The 20,667-nt window shown below is 33.7% G+C and overlaps 1 protein-coding gene across 1 annotated transcript; it reads right to left on the reverse strand.

The window, feature by feature from the left end:
• Positions 1 to 1,860: 1,860 nt before the first annotated feature.
• Positions 1,861 to 6,014, reverse strand: LOC115982100 (serine/threonine-protein kinase BRI1-like 2). Its single transcript, XM_031104615.1, has one exon. The coding sequence runs from the start codon at positions 5,386 to 5,388 to the stop codon at positions 1,987 to 1,989; it is 3,402 nt and encodes a 1,133-aa protein (XP_030960475.1). The 5' UTR covers positions 5,389 to 6,014; the 3' UTR covers positions 1,861 to 1,986.
• Positions 6,015 to 20,667: the final 14,653 nt, after the last annotated feature.

Raw genomic sequence — 20,667 nt, forward strand, 5'->3', positions numbered from 1 at the left:
TCATATATTCCGCGAAGCTAATGGTTGCGTGGACACTCTAGCAAAAAGGGGACATCAACAACAGTACCTTTTGGAAGTCTATGATACCGGTCCATCTTTTGTATATGCCCATTTTGTTTGGGATATGAAAAACCTCGGAACTAGTAGAATGTGTCCCTTGAAGGTTTTAATGCTTGTAGTTGTATAAACTCATATATATTTAAATAATGCACCCCCTTTTTATCTTTTTTTTTTAAAAAAAAAAACCTTTATTGGAGAGAGAAGCAAAAGACTAACGAGGCCCAATCTCTTTTCTTATCAAACAAAAGGAATAGAACAGATGAGAGTGGTCCAAGCCGAGCAATACTTCTTCTTGGTTGTTGGCCTTTGATTGCACAGATATCATGAAACACATCCTAGCCAGGACAAGTATTCTTGGTCCAAAAACCCTGTTTTAAATTTAGCTCAGAAAACAAAAAAAAACAAAAATTTGCTGTTTGAAACCATAAAGCTTATATCCAGTGAGGTTCAGTGCAGTCAAATCTTCATGAAGGGTCCTGGCCAAAAGTTCTGGTTTATGGGAGCGAAGAGTTCGTGGACGAAATCATTACTATTGTTTTAGGAAGGCAAGCGAAAAGTTTATTGAGTTTACATAGAGAGTTTATGTTACAAAGGTTTTGTAAGTAGTTGACTATTTGTAATTGTTCTTGATTTAGCTTGTAGAGGTCTTTCCATTGGAGAAGTTCTTATTTGATTTTCAACTTCGTACCTTGTCATACGCTTTGTTGCTTTTGTTGATTTGGTTTATGTTATATTCGTGGCATATCATATTAATTTGCTGGGTTAATTTTAATTTGTGTGATTTTTAACACCTAGGTGCCTTAAAAACGTTGAACTTCTGTCTCAGATCAGAATGGGCAAAAACACAATTGTATAAATTTATGCAATTTTTTTTTATTTTTTTATTTTTTGGGGTTAAGAAGCATCTCTTTCAAAAGTTATAGGTTATTTGAAATTAGACCAACTATTTGTAATTTATAATTACAAACTATTTTATAATAACAAATTATTAACGTGGTCAGCTTTTCATTAGTTTTCATTTAGGCCTTCCATTAATATCATTTTTCATTTACCAATAACTACTTGTAAAAAATTTTGTAATAAAGTTACAAAAAATTATGTACCTCTAGCATTACTGGCATAACATGTACATGTTTAAAATAAAATAGAGGAATAATTGTTATAGACAGATTGAAGCTAAAATGGAAGGAAACCTACTCTTCAAATAGCTGAGGACTGAGGTTACCGGTTTTTAGAACTTCTGTAAGTAAGGAACTTTTTGTTTTCTCTGCATTCTGTTCCATGGTATTTCAGAACGTATATAGCTGTTAAAGATGGTTGTAATTATTATTCTTCTTTAGTCTGAAAATAGATATTACAATTGAGCTGAATTTATGGGCTGCATTGCTTATTGGCATAAACTCACTTCATTGATTTACACGTTATGTTTTTGACAAAATGTCTAGCAAGAGTTTCACCCAGTTGAGTTTTCATATGGCTTTTAGTTTCTCTCTTTTATAGAGCTCTTTGAGCACCTGATTATTCCCCTGGTGGTGTCTTTAATCTCCTGTCCTACACACATCAGGTATATACAGGAGGAATAGTGATCTCAAGTGCAGGCCATGAGTTTTGAACTCAAGATCTCATGGATTTTATGAGGTATTTAAAACCACTAGACCAATTCTTTGGGGTTTAATGGCTTTTGGTCTTTGTTATCAATGTCCTCACCCCAGTGTTTGCATCTATGAATCTAAGCATTTGCATTAGTTTTAAGCCACAATAAATGCTCTCTAACTGATGGGCAGTGATTGTTGATCAACAAAGCAAAAAAAGATAAAGACTAGTAAAATAGGTACAGCAAAATCTTCAACATCTGAACAAGAAATCTTACAACCTTATCTTCATACACTAATCATAATCAATGAAAAAAAAAAAAAAAGTCATAGTTCAACCACTGTTGCTGCTTCCATTGGCTGATCCAGGCATCAGCTCTCTCAGATTAGCCACAACCTGCAACATGTTAGGCCTTTTGGAAGGGAAATCGTCCACACATTGCAATGCTATTTCCAAATACCTTATCATCTCTTTTACTTCTACAGCTTCTGCTTCATCAGTTCCTTTTGTCACTAAGAGCAACTCTGGGTCTATTACTTCCATTTGTTTACCTTCTCTTACCTTTATTTTCACCCACCCCACCAAGTTGGTATCTCCAAAGTCCTCCTTGTCTGTTGGACGTTTCCCTGCCAAGAGTTCCAAGAGGACAACACCAAAAGAATAGACATCACCTTTTGCAGTGCAGCGGAAGCTTTGGTAATACTCAGGTGGGACATATCCAGGTGTGCCTGCCAGTGTGCTTACACTTAGGTGTGTGTCAAGTGCACTAATAAGCCTTGCCATTCCAAAATCAGAGACCCTGGCTTCCATTTCATGGTCAAGTAGTACATTGCTTGACTTCATGTCCCTGTGTATAATGTGTGGAATGCAATTGTGATGTAGGAAACAGAGTCCTTTAGCTGCACCTCTTGCAATCTTTTTTCTTTCCTCCCATGTCAGAATTCGCCTATCTCGTGTCTTTGTCCTCCCATGGAGCATTTCTTCTAGGCTTCCGTATTCCATAAATTCATACACAAGGAGTCTCTCCTCGCCGACTTTGCAATAACCCAATAGAGGCACAAGATTCTTATGCTTGATCTTCCCTAAAGTTTCCATCTCAGCCATGAATTCTCGGTCCCCCTGGCAGCTCAGTCGTATGAGCTTCTTGATTGCAACACTTGACCCATCTTTCAATGTCGCCTTGAACACTTCTCCAAACCCTCCACACCCAATAAGACTTTCTGCTGAGAAGCCGTTGGTAGCCTCAATGAGTTGGGAGAACTTTAGCTTCCTCAGCTGCCTCTGAAAAGTTGCTACATTTATGCTCAATGGCTCTTTTTCTTTGTCAATTTTCCATGTGGTGGCTGCATGGGATGCTTGCAAGGTATTAAGCATCTTGACTTCCTCTGCCTCCTTCCGCCTTGCACGCATTGCGATTGCCCACACAATCAGAATGCAGACAGAAGCAATTGAGATGAGAATCCCTAGGACAATGCTATTTGCCCAAGATGCAGCTGTTGTCTTCCGACTTCCTCTGTTACCATCGCCACTTGGAATTGTTGGTGCTTCATTGCTAATTGTGCATTCAGGTAATGGAACCCCACAGAGTCCTGGGTTGTTCGCATACTGGCTTGCAGGAAGTGTAGTGAGTTGTCCTCTTGATGGAATTTCTCCAGTTAATTCGTTGTTGGATAGATCAATTTGGACCAAAAATGATAGGTTTGAGAAGGAGTCTGGAATATGGCCCTGCAATCTGTTATGTGATGCATCAAATACACCTAAATCTTTGAGCTGGCCAAGTGATGACGGAATCTCACCAGATAACTGGTTGTGGGCTAACACAAGAACTTGTAAGGCCACCATGTTCCCAAGTTCGTCAGGGATTTTACCACGAAGCTCATTGTAAGAAAGATCCAAATACTCCAGCGTCTGGTACTTTGTAAAACGGCTTAGGACTGGACCGGAATAAAATCTTGTGAAATCACAAGTCTTCAGTGTAGGGATCTGCTGTAGTCTTTCAGGTCGAATTCCTGAAAATTCCAACAAACCTCCAACTCCTTTACATGAATTTCCCACATTACGTACAAACACCAATGTGTTGTCAGAAAGATATCCGGAAAATGCTTTTGCCCCTAGCTGTCGGCCAAGTTGAGGCGGAATCTCCCCATTAAGCTTGTTGCTGTTCAAGTCCAGCCAAACCAAACTGCTGCACTTTGCTAGCTCACTTGGTATCTGCCCACTGAAGCTGTTATTCCCTAGTTGCAAAACAGCCAGTCTTGTCAATAGACCAAATTCCTTTGGGATCTCACCGGTGAGTCCATTGCTTGTGAGCGATATCCATTCAAGATTCCTGCAATTGAACAATTCAACTGGAATTTCACCTTTCAGATGATTGTTGTTGAGGATAAGATTCTTGAGATTCTTGCATTTTCCCAACTCTGGTGGGATTCTACCTTCCAATCCATTGAACCATGCTATTAGCTGCTCAAGATTCTCAAGCTTCCCAAGCTCTGCTGGAATTGAGCCATTGAGATAGTTTAGGCTAAAATCAATTTTCTTCAGCTGTGAACATTGTGATAACTCAGCAGGGATTCCTCCCGTGATGAGATTATCCGGCATTTTCAACTCCTCAAGCATGGCAGCTCCTGGACATATATCTGGTGGGATGATACCTGAAATCCTGTTAGAGCTAAAATCTATAATCTTTAAGCTCTTGCAAGATGATATAGAAGCAGGAAATGATCCAGAGATTATGTTATTACTCAACAACAAATTCTCTAGTGCGACAAGTTTCTTAAAAAAGGAATCGGGTAAGGGACCCGATATATTGTTATTAGACAGGTCAAGAAACTGCAACCAAGAACAAGAGGATAAAGAGGCAGGAATTGAGCCTGAAAGGTTATTATTAGAAAGCACAAGTTCTGAAAGTGAGCCACATGCATCTCCCAATTCAGGAGGGATCCAGCCAGTGAGATAATTTCGAGAGAGATCCAATCTCTGTAAACTGTTGAGCTGCCCAAATGATCTTGGGATTTCCCCAGAGAGCCAATTGTAAGCTAAATTCAAAGTTTGGAGACTCGTGCAGTTTGAAAAGGAGTTTGGAAGGGACCCCGATATACGATTTCCAGAGAGATCAAGCCGCAGCAAGGAACTGCAAGAGTTATCAATTTTCAATTCAGAAATTGAGCCTGTTAGATTGTTATAAGAGAGGTCAAGGACCTGCAGTTTATCTGAATTCAATAAGAGAGTTTCGGGTAAAGAACCCGTCATATTGCTAAAAGAAAGATTCACATCTTCAAGATCAGGACACCTGAGGAACAAATTCTCAGGGACAGAACCAACAAGAATATTAAAAGATAGATCAAGCTGTTTCAAACCAGGTGGGAGGTGAAGCAAAGTAGTTGCATTTATGTAAAACGAATTGGTAGACAGCTTTAGGGCAGATAACATTTCAAGGGAAGCCAAAGGATCAAAGAACATAGTCCCAACAAGATAAGACCCTGTAAGATCGAGTTGAGTCACTCGTCCTAAAGAGCATGAAATTCCATGCCAGCTGCATGGATTCCTGTCGAGCTGCCAATCTGATAAAGCTCCATTTGGGTCCTTCTGTATCATCTTCTTGAACATAATAAGAGCTTGTACATCAGTCTTGATCATTGAATCCCCGTCTTGTTTTGTCCCAGGAACTAAAACAAACAGCATGAAGAGAAGTGGCAGAGCAAGATGATAGAAAAGCTGAACTGGGTTGCCCTCCATTGAAGACACAATTTGCAGGAACACAATAGAGAGAGAGAGAGAGAGAAATGAGACAGTGTGTATAGAGTAGAGAGGGGCTGTTTGAGTGTGTTATGTGTAGTGTGTAGAGAGAGAGAGTGGTGGCTATGATGAGAAATTGCTGTGGAAAGCAGAGGAAAAAAAAACTTTAGGAAAAGAAGCTGCTTTATTATTTTTTTTTTTTTTGTGTGTGTGTATGTTTTATAAAATGGAAAAGGAGGGAACGTGGGAATGAATAAGAAAAGAAGGGAATTGGATTGAAGTTGGTGGTGGGTATGTACTTATACGGTTCTTGAGTACTAGAATTTGTAGGGGGAGAGAGAATTTCATGAGAGGATTGATTTGACTTTTAGTCAAAAGGGTTGGCCCCCACAGACAAGGTCTATTTCTCAGATCGGTGCTTTAGAGCTAAAAATTTGGACTGTGCTTGATCCAAGGGCCACTGTCTGATAGTAAGCGTGAGAATGTTTCCCTACTAGATATTGTGATGATATTATGAGCAACAGGGGCTTTTATGTTAAAGAACTCAGATACCAATCTGCACCTTTTTATATTGTCTCTCATTTCAGAGTTTGTTCATGCATTTTGTGCACCCTGGTGTGACCAGGTGGTTCATGTCAATTCATTGATTTATGGTTTCTTTTGCATTAAAATGGAAAGTTGTTTTTGATTCTGGTTCCTCCATTTGAGATGGTCCATGTAGAGTCAAATCTTCGGGTCTCAACTCTCAACTACTTGGTTTTGGCTGCAGAATCCACTTCTCTTTATTCAATTATATTTATGTTCATTTTGATGGTTTTTTCATATGCAGAATAGGAATTAAAACCTTGACATTGCAGTTTCCTTCGGATTTCATTTCATCCCATTCGATCAACAGTGCTTGGATCATAATACATTTGGTAATTTGTCAATTTCACATTTTGACCTGCTATCCCAACTGTCCCTTGTCAATTGGGCACTTGATTTGAATCCACAACCAATGTGTTTTTCCTATAATTCATAATACACCCATTACTCTAAAAATATATTAAATCTTACAAATTATGTATTTGACATTATTTCAAATTAGGATAAAATAGATTGATGCTTTATTATAGCCACACGCACAACCTTAGAACACATCAACCGTGCACTAATATCTAGATCCATGTTAACAAATTCATGGAATGAGCATAATAATCCTTGTTCATGACAGGATGAAATAAATCACAACCCTATCCAAAATTCCAATCCCATCTCATAATCACACCAGGCAGAATGAATTCCATGTTGTAGGGGAATTTGACAAAGAAAAAGATAATGTACTGTGGGACCCATGTGCTGAATTTGAAGTGGAATCATTATACAGATCAATTGGTGTGCAATTGTTGCTTCACTAAAAAATAAAATACTTGTTGTTAAGTAAACAAATAGAGGCCCACATAGGAACCAAATCAATGAGCTCTGTGTTAATGGCATGGGAGGTTATGATTCCCCCAATTGGCCCCTTCGCTGCTTTTCTTGGCTACCAAGCTGGGTTGAGCCCCTCCTATTCAATTTTCACCCTCTACAACCCCTGACATGGTTCAAACCATCTTTATCTTTAACGTTAAAGTTCTACTTTATTGCTGGTTTTGGGACCACCCTTTGCTTTATGAAATTTTTATCATACTCTCCATACACAAAACAAAGCCTAGTTGCGTGTTCATTGATTGTTAATGTACAATCTCCTAATTGATAGAATTGGATGAACTGTATCATGTATCTTTTAAGTATTGAATTGTTTGTAAAAGGTTTTGAATTATTTGAGTGTACCGAAAAGATTCGTGGGTTGTATGATTTTATTAGCGTGTATTGAACTAATAGTTTCGAATCTATGAATAGTTGTCTATTATGTAAAATGGGAAAAATTAACGGAAGCTATAAAGACATTGGTTAAAAAAATATTTCTAAAAACATTTTATGGAGAAATGATAAAACAATTACTCCCTCCTTCCCACTTTGTTTGTCCTCTATTCCATTTTAGGATGTCCCAAAATATTGTCCTGTTTCTAAAAATAAAAGTTATTAATTTACTAACGTTCCTATTATACCCCTATTAATTTACTAATTCAATTTTCTGATAAATTTATTTAAGGATAGTTTTGGAAATTTATACATTTTTAAAAGGTAGACAAGACAATAAATGATGTTCCCTTAAAAAGTTTGACTTTTCAAACAGGACAAACAAAGTGGGACGGAGGGAGTAATTTTTTTAACGGTTTTTTATATTTCCCATGAAAGTGGCTTCAAAATTTTCTTAAAATGGTTTATTAACAAGTGTCCTAAAGGCAAGAAATTAGAAGGTCTACATGGTGGATAAGTGACGTGGTCCACCATTCTACTAAAAAACTCACACCTGTTTAAAATTGTTGAGTTAGAATTTTTTTTTTAAACAGAAACTGATTACTGACTTAGCAATTTTAAACAAATGAGAGTTTTTTAATGAAATTATGGACAAGTGATGTGATCCACCAGAGTATTGTATAATTTCTCACTAAAGGCACCCGTTAACATGACCTATGTAAAATTTGACTTTTCACTTACCAACATATTGAAAAAAGAATTATCTCTTTTTGAAATTGATTCATTTCATACTTTAAATTTAATATTAGAAATATTTTTCTTTTTTGTTTCTTTTTTGTTTTACTCAAATATATAATTTTTCCTAAATATCTTTTATGGTTTATCCAATGTTCACTGAAGTTATCAAAGTCTCTCTCTCTCTCTCTCTCTCTCTCTCTCTCTCTCTCTCTCTCCAATTTTTTTTCCCATTATATTTTTGGTTCTATTATATAATTGAGAGGAAGTAAGGTTTCTTCTCTTTTTCTCTTGTAGTTATTATTACTATACTTATTTTTTTGTTCTTTATTTGGATTTTTGTAGAGACTTTTGATTGGATAATTTCTCTTTAGATTGGGATTGCCAAAGTCTATTTAAATAAATAATTTATTTTGTGTATAGTTGCCCTTAGATAGTCAAATCTATTTCTACAAGATGACGACGATGATTACAAATAAGATTATTTGCATGATATATAATGTGTTGTGTTATCACTTTTGGGTGTGAAGTGAATTATCTACATTTTGTTACTTGGATTTTTTTTCCCACGTGAAAATGTTATGATTATTTTATTTTACTGAATTATGGATAATACAAATATATTTTCATTTTTTTTTTTTTTTGTGAAAGGAAAATATATTTTCATTTGGCTTGTTCTGTTTTGTTTTAGATAATATAATATGAATGATGATAAAGTAAGTTTATAAGGAAATTATGCTCTGAGGTAATAACAATAACCTCTCAAGTGTTTGTAGAAAATGACAATCCTTTCCCTGAGTTTTGTGATAAACATGATAGAAAATTAGAAACAATTAAGGTAATTCCTATTTTGCCATTTAGCTACCCTATCTATGTGGACTAGCCTTTCATTGGTTGAGCGATAGTATTCTTGACTTGTCCTTGGCTTCGAAATGAAAAATCTATCTTGCCATTGAGTTATCCAATCTACCAAATTCATAAAAAATTAAGAATGTTTATTTGGATAACTCGAAGACCAAACTAAAGATTTCATTGAATCTATTACACTTATCACAAATGTTAGGGGTGGACTGTTACTTATATTTACAAAACTTTGGGGCGACTATTGTTTCCTTACTCTACCTCCTCCCTTTCCAATTATCAATTTCTATGAGAGGAGATTAAAATCGATAAACAGAAAGAAGGAAAAATATATATTCAAAGTTCTTGGTGTCGTTTGGTGTTAGGGAGTTGTCAGAGAAATCACAAAATCTTCAAGAGGCCTTGGAGTGGCCAAGGAGACTTGATCTTGTGATTGACAGCTCAATTCACAGATCTGATGACTATCAAGAAGAAAAGAATATTCGAGAAACTAGATGCTAGATAGAACTGGAGGCTCAATCACTTGGTCATTACTTAGCTTGGAGGGTCTTGTAAGTGATTTGTATCGCAACTACTCTTATTTAGTAGATTGTTTGGTGCTATAGGCCACGGAGAGTTTTTTGCCCAATTGTTGGGTTTATCTCCCATGACCACTTTCAGTGTTCTCGTGGGTGTTATTGATTGTTCTGAATTCTTTGTTTTGATTATGTATCCATGCAATTTGTTAATTGGCTAATGACATTAATAGTTGGGCTTAATTTGATAGTTAGCTTAAAATTGACATGATCAATAGTAAAATATGGGTCTAAAGTGTAACTCTTAAGACCAATAAGTACGTCTAAAATTATGGCGAACAAATTGAAGCAATTACGCCCAAAGCTAACATCCCTATGACAAAGAGCTTTTGTCCTAGGACGGGTAATCTAGGACAACACCATAATTGCTCAAGAGATTACGCATGTGATGAGGGAAATGAGAGTTAAGAAAGGGTTTATGACATATGAAAGATTCACGTGGAGAAAGCTTATGATAAAATGGAGTTTTATCTTGGAAACTTTGGAGGACTAGAGAACAACCCACTAGATAGCTCGGAGTGGAAAAAAAAAAAAAAAAACAAAAAACAAAAACAAAAACAAAAACAAAAACACTGCAAACTGAAAATTCAAGAAAGACTTAAGCCATTATTGTTGAAGTTAGGTTGCCAAATAATTTTAGCTAGACCGGTAATTGTGAAAATGGATGCATATTATGTGAGTTGAGGAAGAAACCCTTAACACATATTCATAAATTTTCCAGAACTGACTAGGTAAGATTTGCAATACAAGCAACAGAAAAGCTAAAACTCCCATAAGAAATTAATATTATTTTCCACTATTTGATTTTGAACTTCTTTGTTGACGGGATTGTTAATCATACTTATAAGGAAATTATTATTATTATTCTCAGAATAAGGAAGTAATTTTTGTTGCCCATAATATTCAAATATTGTGGAATAGGAGAAATTATTAAGTTTATCGGGAGGACTGCTGAAGTGGTCCCTTTTAAACAAAAAAATAATGTTACCTATACAAATATATGAATTAGCTTCTTAATCAGTAATTCAGTATAAGAAATAAAAAGAAATAAAAAAATTCATTAAGTGAGTCACATTTGCATGAATGATGGTGTTTTGTTGGTTAGGAGGACCAGAGATATTTTGTGTAGGATATTTTGTGTAATTTTAAGGGAAAGATCGGCATCTCATTTATGTCCTTTTCTATGTAATTTCTTTATTTCTTTTTCCTTCTAATCAGAGTATTATTCAGCCAAACAAAAAAGACTATGTAACCAGAAGTGTGAACGAGTAGAGTATTTAGTCGTGTAAATGAAGTAAAATGGCCTTTTATGTCAAAGCTTTGGGTGGAAAATCTTGGTGGAATCAGATAGCTCGTGGGTCTAAATTATATAGAATAATTGCAAGTCCTTTCAATTTATTCGTACGCCTTTGAGGCTGTAGGCGTGGAAAAAACCTAAAAAGACAGTTGAAGGATATATATTAATTTGCGCATTCACAGTAAAACATATTTAAGATCTGTTTGGGATTCGTTTATTTTGCTGAAATTAGAAACTTTTTATTGAAAATATTATAAATAAAGGTAAAAATTAGCTAAAATAGTAAATGCAGTAAAATAATCACATGCTCAAGGATGAAAATGAGGTTTTATATCTGGAAACCAAACCATGAATTAAAAAATGTTGATAATTCTTATAATAAAAAAATGCTGATAATTCAAAATAATAAACATTAACTTGAAGCTCTCCCTCTTTAAATAGAAAAAAAAAAAATCATTTACCCCAAAAAAATAAACTTATTTAAAAAATGTGTGCCAAAATTTAAAATTAAGTTAACATATATTTAGTAGGTTAAAATGAAAATTGCATCCTCTCTAGGTTTGATTAAAATTCATTTTAATCCTTTAACTTTACTTTCGCTTAGCTGAGTCTTTTAAATTTCAAGCTTATTCTATTCAAGTCTTCCATCCAATTTCGTTAAAAAAATTGCCATTAAAAAAAATATTTGTCACATAAAAAGAATCTATAAAATTAATAAAAAATATTTTTTTTTATATTTTTTATGTGTGATTTGTTTTCATTAGTTAATTGCATATTTAATGGCAATTTTTTAACGAATAGAAAGTCTGAATTAAATAAATTTGAAATTTAAATAACTCAAGTGAAATTTAGAAGAATGAAACTAAAGTTAAAGGTTTGAACTGAATTTTAATTGAATTTAAAAGCTGTAATTTGCATTTTAGCATATTCAATATTAACAAAATATATAAAAAGAAAAATAAAAGACATAAATAACTATTTTTTAATACATTTCAATTCAATATTTATGATATATCAAAATGACACTCGACGTATTTTTATATTTCAAAAAACGTAGTTTTGATAACATTCATGATAGAAAAAATTCATTCCATAGTTGCAATGAAACTAAAGAGTAAGTTATAGTACAACAACACTATAAATATGGTGAGAAGCTCCTTACCGGTTATTGGCATAATTTAGAAATGTTTAATAATTTTTTAAAGTCAAAATGTGAAACTATATTATAGAAATGTCTAGTAATTTTTTAAAGTCTAAATGTGAAACTATATTATACTTAGTGGTTGAGGGACCCTCCCCCTGACTTTAAAAATATTTAAGTAGGCATAAATTTTCCCTTTATCGTTTAAAAATTTTGTACAAACACTAATTTAAGGTACTAATACTATTTTCTTGTATTTATTTTAAGGAAAAAATTTATGTACAACGCTTTAGGTGCTGTTTTTTAGATTTTTTTTCTTAAGATTCAGTTATGTGGTTACTTAACTAAAAAATACACTTCCTTCCTATGAGAAAAAATTTACATGACAAAATTTTAAAAAGAGAACCTAAAGAACAACACCTAAATACTGTACTTAAGTCTTGCTCTTATTTTAATATATTTTGATATTAATTTTTTAACCATGATTAACTCATTAACTTTAAAATTATTTTAAGCATACGTATCTAAAAATACATAAATAAACCACTTTAATGAAATCTCTTTAGTTTTCCTAAGTAAACTCTTTTATTATTATTTTTTTTTTTAAAGAGAGTTATGGATACAAGAATGTATTTCCGTTAGAAGAAAAGAGCTATGATTTTTATGGCTAATGTTTGGAAATATTCTACTTTGTCATCCGTAAACAAAATAATTTTTATTTAGTATTTTTATTATTATATTTTCCTTGTAATACATTGTATATGTTAATGTATATAAAAGTCATATTTATTATTTAGTGTATATATATGAAATTTATTTATTTTTATGCATTTTATAATTTCTATAACTATTATTATACTCTAATATGTAATCTTTTATTTTTTTAACAGTAAATCACAATCTAAAATGTTTAAAGAATACTAATTGTAATTAATATAATTTAAAGGATAATAACAAACAATTTAATACAAGAAAATATTTATCATGAAAAGATTAGTCACAAATGAACTTTTAAAAGGTAAAAATAAAAAATAAAAACTTTAGTTTGAGCTATCACAAAAAATGTTGTACTTTTTATTCAACCAAAAAATAAAATGTGGTAACTTTTCCCTTGCACACGTTGCTTTGACAAAATGACACGGTTACTTGTTTCTCGAGCTTAATTAACAGTATTGGTGGAAATCTACATTGGGTTCACATCAATCAATCATGAGGATAATTATGCTATCTTAATTTTTGGGCATTGGTGCCAGCCGAGGTGGCAAGTGGCAACCAAAGTCTTTGAAAAGCATTTGCTCAAAGACTCAAAGAACAACGATAGTGATAAAAAAATAAAAATAAGATCAATTTTTTGACATGATAAATTACTATAATTTATTTATACAATACTACTTTTATTATATGTTTATTATGATTGAAATTATTTTCATTCATTACACATTAATCCTAGCTTCTCAATTAAACAATTGTAAATATGTATATATATATATATATATAATTCATTACGTAAGTGCAGTTATGTTGATTAATTTAAAACGAGTAGGACGGTGTGATAGGGGAATGAAATGCTCACCGACTCTCCTTTTTTAAGTAAGACTTAATTAAAGAGAGCACTATATATAACGATGGAATCCATTTCACTTCAAAGGAGCTGCAGACCATGGAGGAGGGTCATATTGTTATGATATTGGTGGATTACATTTTGACCGTTTAAAAAGGTGTTTAAAACTTTAAAATCTTTTTATTAAAAATTTATTTAATGTTCACAATTAGAGCACTAGCATTGAAAAATGCTATCCTATACTATTATACCATCTCAAAAAATCACTTTATTACTTATACCATCCCATTTTACAATACCTCTACATCAAAAAACTCTATTTTTATTAAAATATTATTTTTTAATCTTTCTTTATCATTTATTTCTAACCGTTTTTTTGTGATTGAATCACATTTTCCTGGGCTTTCCCAACATTTTTTTTTTCCCCTTTCTTTCTTCCTTAACCTCTGGCACTGGTTCAACACACAAATTTCTCCCTTAACCTCTGGCACAAATTTCTCCCATGATGCACCGATCAACCAATCCAAACCCATCACACACACACACACACAGCTCTGGTTCACACACACACACACACACCGAGCCACACACAAACCACACCGATCGGAGCAACGGCCATACACCGATCGGAGCAAATGGCAATTAGAGAGAGGAAAGATAAACCCACACACACACACACACACACACACACACATCGAGACACACACAAACCACACCGATCGGAGCAACGACCATACACTGATCGGAGCAAACAACAATCAGAGAGAGGAAAGATCAACCCACACACACACACACACACACACACACACGAGCCACACACAAACCACACCGATCGGAGCAACGGCCATACACCGATCGGAGCAAACGGCAATCAGAGAGAGGAAAGATCAACCCAAATCCAAAACCCAAAACCCATAACCCACAACTCACCATGCCGATCCATCACTTGACCCATGATACACCGATTGGAGCAAACCAGACCCACATCGGAACAAACCCATCGAACCCATCGGAGCAAACGGTAATCAAAGAGAGGAAACATCAACCCAAATCCAAAACCCATAAACCATAACCAACCGCCCACCATGCCGATCCACCACTGACCCGTGATACACCGATCGGAGCAAATCAGACCCACATCGGAACAAACCCATCGAACCCAGTGGAGGAAACGGCAATCAAAGAGAGGAAAGGGAGAGGGAGAATGAGAGAGACGAGGACAGTTGAGAGACAAGGAGAGAGGGAGCTCAGCAGAATATAATATGTTTATATGTTTTAGAATAGTGCTACAGTACTATTCTAAAGTTAGAATAGTACTGTAGCACTATTGCAAAAAAATTTGCAATAGTGAGCTTTACCATTCCTTGATGCAACCGGTTTTAAGCCTTAAAATGTTAAATTGTCCTTAGATTTAGCATTAGCATTTTTCAATGCTAATGCTCTAAGTTGGCCCTTGTTAGTTGCTTTTAATAAACAGTTCTGGGACCTAGAGGCAAAACTATGGTGTATATTATATTAATGGTGATGTTCACTACAAAGTTCTTCGAAATCTCACCACATATCTAATTTTTTCCTCATGCTAATCTACATTGTCGCTATTGGTAAGAGCATTTCGGTTGTGACCTAAATACTTTTAAACCATTATTATTATTATTATTATTATTATTATTATTATATTAAATACAAGGGTTTGTTAAATTCATAGTAGAAGTCATTTTGGTTTAGCAAATTAAGGGAATGATATGTGTCCGTACCTGTCAATATCTTTATATCCGCATTTTTTATAAGCCCAGATATTAACCAAAATATTTAAATAACATGTTTATACCATTTTTTATAAGCCCACAATTTTTGACAACCAAAATGTTTACAAAGAGGAAAACCTGAGTACTTGGTTGAAAAACCTCTTCGTGATGTCTCACCACCAAAATGATATGGTAGAGAAAATAGCTCCTGTACATCTTAAATACTAGTCACTCTAAGCTATGAAGTGATAACGTACATGAGCCCTCTAAACTTTTCTCTTCTCTAGTCATTGAGTCAACAATTGAGCTCCAGTTGCAATCTCTAAGTCTCTTTGATCATTCTGGCTTTCCAATGGTTCCCAAGCTCCAATGAACACAATAACTCTGAAGGTTGGTTTGTGTATGATGGATTTAATCTCCTCTATTTAATTTGGCAATTGTGAGAGAGAGAAGGTAGAGAAATTGATGAGGGTTTTATCTCTAGGGTTTATGGGTTCTGTCTAACTCTTCATATGGGAATTAGGTGAGTAAAATCGTGGAAAATCCGGCCTTAATTCTCTAAGGTTTTGGAGAGTTCACTCCTCCAAACTGTTGGGCGAGAAAGAGGCAAATTATTTGTGGTAACATATTTTCAAATCTAACTTTCGTTTCACAGTTTGCTTGATAGCTCTCACTTAGAGGAGAAAACTTCAGCAGTGCAGCACATACCTCACCAAATCAGTACAATTAAAGATCAACAAAAATACAAGAAATAATATAAACTATATGCCTATATTCAGGGCCGGCTCAACGAATTTGGGGCCCTAGGCGAAAGCTTTAAATTGAGCCTTTTATTATATTTAATTAGAAATTCATATTTTTTTTCTCAACTAAAATTGATTTTTCTTACTTTTTGAGAGGCAAAATTACTAATTAAATTTTTGCATTCAAGTTTTGCTAACATTTCATTTTCAATTGATAATATGACTAATCCACTTAATCTTTCTTGTGACATAATTTAGCCATATTTTAATATGGGTAAACTTCTTAATATTTTCACTCTCCTCTAAATTATTTTGAGTTTTATTATCAAGAATGGTGACATTACATGTTTGAACATTATCATGACCACCTTCATTATTATCATTTTGTTGTATATTTTCATTATCTTCTAACTCTTTTTGATGAATTTCTTGTTCATTTATGAAACCTTCACTCATATTTTTGCAAGAGTTTTTTTTTTTTTTACTTGTAATAAATTTGTCCATAGCTCCTTTTTGAGATTCAATTAGTTCTTCTCTCTGTCTTTTTTTTTTTTTTTTTTAGTTTTTCATATCCAGATAGATATTTTCTAGTAGACATTTGTAATTAAAAATATTTATGAATAAATGAAACACAATCTATAATAAAAAAATTACAATTTAACTAGAATAATATAAATTTAATGTATAAAACAATAGAACTTGGTTTATCAAAAGCACAATTGCAACTTTACTTAATATGATCACTGTATACTTTAAACTAGCACAATTTCTGCAAACTAAAGATTTGGTGATGGGAGTAGCCTTCTTGTCACTTCAACCTTTTGCTTTGTGAGAAACGGGCTTTTTTTTTTTTCTTTTTCTTTTTTCTTTTTTTTTTCAGATGAGAAAGCAATATTTTATATATATATATATATATATATTTTTTTTTTTCAGATGAGAGAGCAATATTATATTATATATTATTACTATTGGGGGCCTCTTACAAGTTGGGGTTCTTAGGCAGTGGCCTAAATGGCCTATAGCTTCAGCCGGCACTGCCTATATTTCATGGTTAATTAATCCCCTTTAAAAATCCACCGTTAATAATATGAACTATAACCATAAAGAAAATTTTACAAAACTCACTATTGGTGAACATACGAATAAATATAATTGAATTGCAACTCTTCTCATTACTTAAGACTCATTGAACACATAAATTTCCAACTCTTCTCGTCAACTAATTATTTAATTAATTCATTAAAAAAATTTTAATATTAAATATCTCCAATAACACTTACAAAAAGAATTAACCCAAAACCTAAATTCACTTAAACATACCCTTGTATTAACAAACTAGACAAAACTTGTCTGTAACTCTCTCAGTAAAAAAATATTGTTTTCTAACTCTCACGTACAACAAAACTATCACATCAAACTCTTAAGAGCATTAGCATTGAGGGGTGTAAAAACCCCCCAGTTTCTATTTTACACTTTATATGGGCCAAAACATGCGACATTTGGAGTTGTATTTCTAAAACATTATAGAACCCAGCTACAATAAGTTGCTAGATATGCAACTTACTGTTCATGAGTTGTAAACTTAAAATAAATTATTTTATTCACTCATATCTCTCTCTCTCTCTTCCCTTTGTGTCTCTCTAGTCTCTCTCTCTCTCTTTCTCTCCCAAATCACCTCACCCACACTTTCGTGGGTTTGAATTTGGTAGACAGCGATGTCGTTTGGCTTGATTTTAGTGGTTGGGGCTTGTTTGACTTTGAATCGATGTGGGTTTTCAGTGTTGCTATGTTGTTTCAGTGTGGGTTGGTTGTTTCGGTGATTCTGGGATGTGTACAGTGGCTAGGGCTTCTTTGAATCAACTTGGGTTTGTTGTTTCGGTTTTGGAAATTTCAGTGGTGGTGGTGGTGGGTTTCGGGTTTTGTGGGGATCTAGGTTTCGAGATAATTTTTTGGGGTTTACGGGTTATGGGGTGGTGGCTTGGTCGTGGTAGGCGTGGGTTTGATGGGCATGGGTTTGGTGGGCGTGGGTTGTGGGTTGTGGGTTGTGGGATGTGTGGGTTTGGCGTGGTTTGGAATTTTGGTTGTGGGTTGTGGTGGTTCGGTGGTGGTGGCTGTGTGGGTTGGAATGTGGCTGTGTGGGTTGGAATGTGGTTGTGTGAGTTTGATGTTGGCTATGTAGGCCAGAATGTGGTTGTATGGATTTGATGGGGTGAGAGGGAGAGAGAGAAGATAGAGAAGGGAGAGAAGAGAGGATTGATTTGTTTATATTATTTGTTGGTATAGTTTATATTATTTTAATAAGTTGTATGTAAAAATAGAAACTGAGATGTTGGGTGAGTTATAAAATGAGATTGTAAAATAGATAAAGTAGATTTTTAGGATGTAAAATAGAACTTTTTTGCATCCTTTAATGCTAGTTCTTTTACAATGTTGTCTATATATGAGTTTTTAATACTATTTCTTGATGGATGAAGAATGTCTTCTTCTTCTTTTTTTGGACAAAATTTCAAGGGGGAAATTTAAACTTTAGACATCTCCATACAAAAGAATATCATAAAGTAGATTTTTAGGATGTAAAATAGAACTTTTTTGCATCCTCTAATGCTAGTGCTTTTACAATGTTGTCTATATATGAGTTTTTAATACTATTTCTTGATGGATGAAGAATGTCTTCTTCTTCTTCTTTTGGACAAAATTTCAAGGGAGAAATTTAAACTTTAGACATCTCCATACAAAAGAATATCTTTCTTAATAGACAAAGAAATAAAAATTAACATTATTTTTTTAAAAGGAATAAATTTTACCATATCATAAAAACTCAAATAATTAAGTCAGTCAAAGTAGAAAACCTCCAAACCATTAATGAAGTCAATAATATATATTAAGGATTTCACCATTTTAACCTAGTATATATGGATAAGATATCTCTCTTTTTTCTTAAAGGAGAAATGGATAAGTATCTTAACACCAGAAATAAGGTAAATTACTTACCAATATAAGATATATATATATATATATATATTTATATATAAAAGAAATAATTACAACATAATTACAGTAATGATATAAGTTGAACACATGAATGTAGTCCCAATATATTGACTATGAGTTGGCCCTACCAAGATTTCTTTTGGAGAACCCAATTGGGTTTAACTGCTTTCAAGTTTCAGCCATCTGTTTACCTTAACTTTGTTTGACGAGTCTTGAAGTTTATCTACCAGTCAGGTTCAAAACAAACTACAAGATCTAACGGTAGTTTGTAATAATTCAAGGGACTAGGATCTTATCATTTTACTTTTTAAGATTTTCTAACATGACTTTTAGAGTGTGAGTATAAAGAAGTAAAATGAAGTGCGACTTTTGATACAAACAAAGGGCTAGAAATAGAAGGGCAAGACCAAATTGTCGTTCATAGCACGCCAAGGGACCGACTTTATATCACTTCCCACTAATATGTTTATTTTTGCAGAATCCAAATGATTGGTGATGATCCCGAAAACTCTTTCTTTTTCTGACCAATCCCAATTTCTATCTCTCACTATTGTCTATTGTGTGAATCTTTGCGAGAAAAATGTTTTCATCATGGGTCATATCAAATGATGAAAAATTATTCCCTTGGCGTGCAAGCTTTATTTGTTGGGTTAAGGTGCTCTTATGCCTTTCTTTTTGGCTCAATTCGTATGTATTGTAAGTGTAACTTTGTCACATTCCTGTTTCCATTTACATATATGGTTTGTGTATTACTTTTTTTTTGGGGGGTTGGGGTACGTAGGAAAAGGGCTTTTGTGTATGGTTCAATTTTTAGATGCACCTTATTTATCAGGCAATTCGGGTAGGTTTAAGAGGAACAGATTATTCAACCTTCTGCATTTGCATGGCATAATGTCTCACTAAATTTGATCTTAATTAAGCCAAACAATTTGGAATCTTAATAGGGATCAAACTTCTCTTTTTTTCTCCCAATTTTTCTGGTTATCTAGTAATCCTCTGCTGTCGTCAAAGAAATATTTAGGTGCTGTTAAAGATGTTCCCTAAACCTATATAGAGTTTTCTTTTTGACTCAGAAGTGGGAAAGCAAGGGGCTCTATCCTAAACAGTAAACAATGCCGATGGGAATAGAAATATTCAAATTAAATGAAGGATTTCTCTTTTTCGCTATCCTTTTTCCTAGAGTTGACTGAACGAAAGTGATAATAATTCTCACTTACTCAAATGACGACACTGTATTGCTCAGCGTAGAAGCTCTTCTAAGCGACTAAGCCTTTACTACAGTTGTAAAAGTGGATAGGCAAAGGAATTTCGAACCCCTTGAATGATGGCCTTTCTACATGCCCTACCCCACTACGAATACTAAGTAAGAAAAAGATATCATTAATATCATTAATTTGCTTAATAATTAAAATAAAGTCTTTGCTTTTATTTTTAATGTGTGGTGTGAAAAACCTAAGGCTAGACACGTCGGACAAAGAAGATCAGACTAGGATTTGTTATTCAAAAATGTCCATACAAGTAGGGCTATAAAATAATATAATAAGAGAAAGGGTTAAAATATAATTTTCGTACTTAAACTTTACACAAATTTCGGTTTTCATCCTTAAACTTTAAAATGTTCATTTTTTCTTCCTATACTTTTGCAACTATTCAATTTTATGTCCTTTTGTTTATGTTCGTCAATTTTATCTTATGTGATGTAGCAAAAAGTTGATGTGTTATATATATATAGGGTTTGTGTTATATTATTTAGGGGACCATATTAGACAAGCTAGATCAAATTATAGG

The sequence above is a fragment of the Quercus lobata genome, chromosome 3 (assembly GCF_001633185.2).
Source record: "Quercus lobata isolate SW786 chromosome 3, ValleyOak3.0 Primary Assembly, whole genome shotgun sequence".
In the NCBI taxonomy this organism is placed as follows: domain Eukaryota; kingdom Viridiplantae; phylum Streptophyta; class Magnoliopsida; order Fagales; family Fagaceae; genus Quercus; species Quercus lobata.

Excerpts from the sequence above, each read along its gene's own strand:
- LOC115982100 (XM_031104615.1), bottom strand. The coding sequence starts at position 5,388 with ATGGAGGGCAACCCAGTTCAGCTTTTCTATCATCTTGCTCTGCCACTT.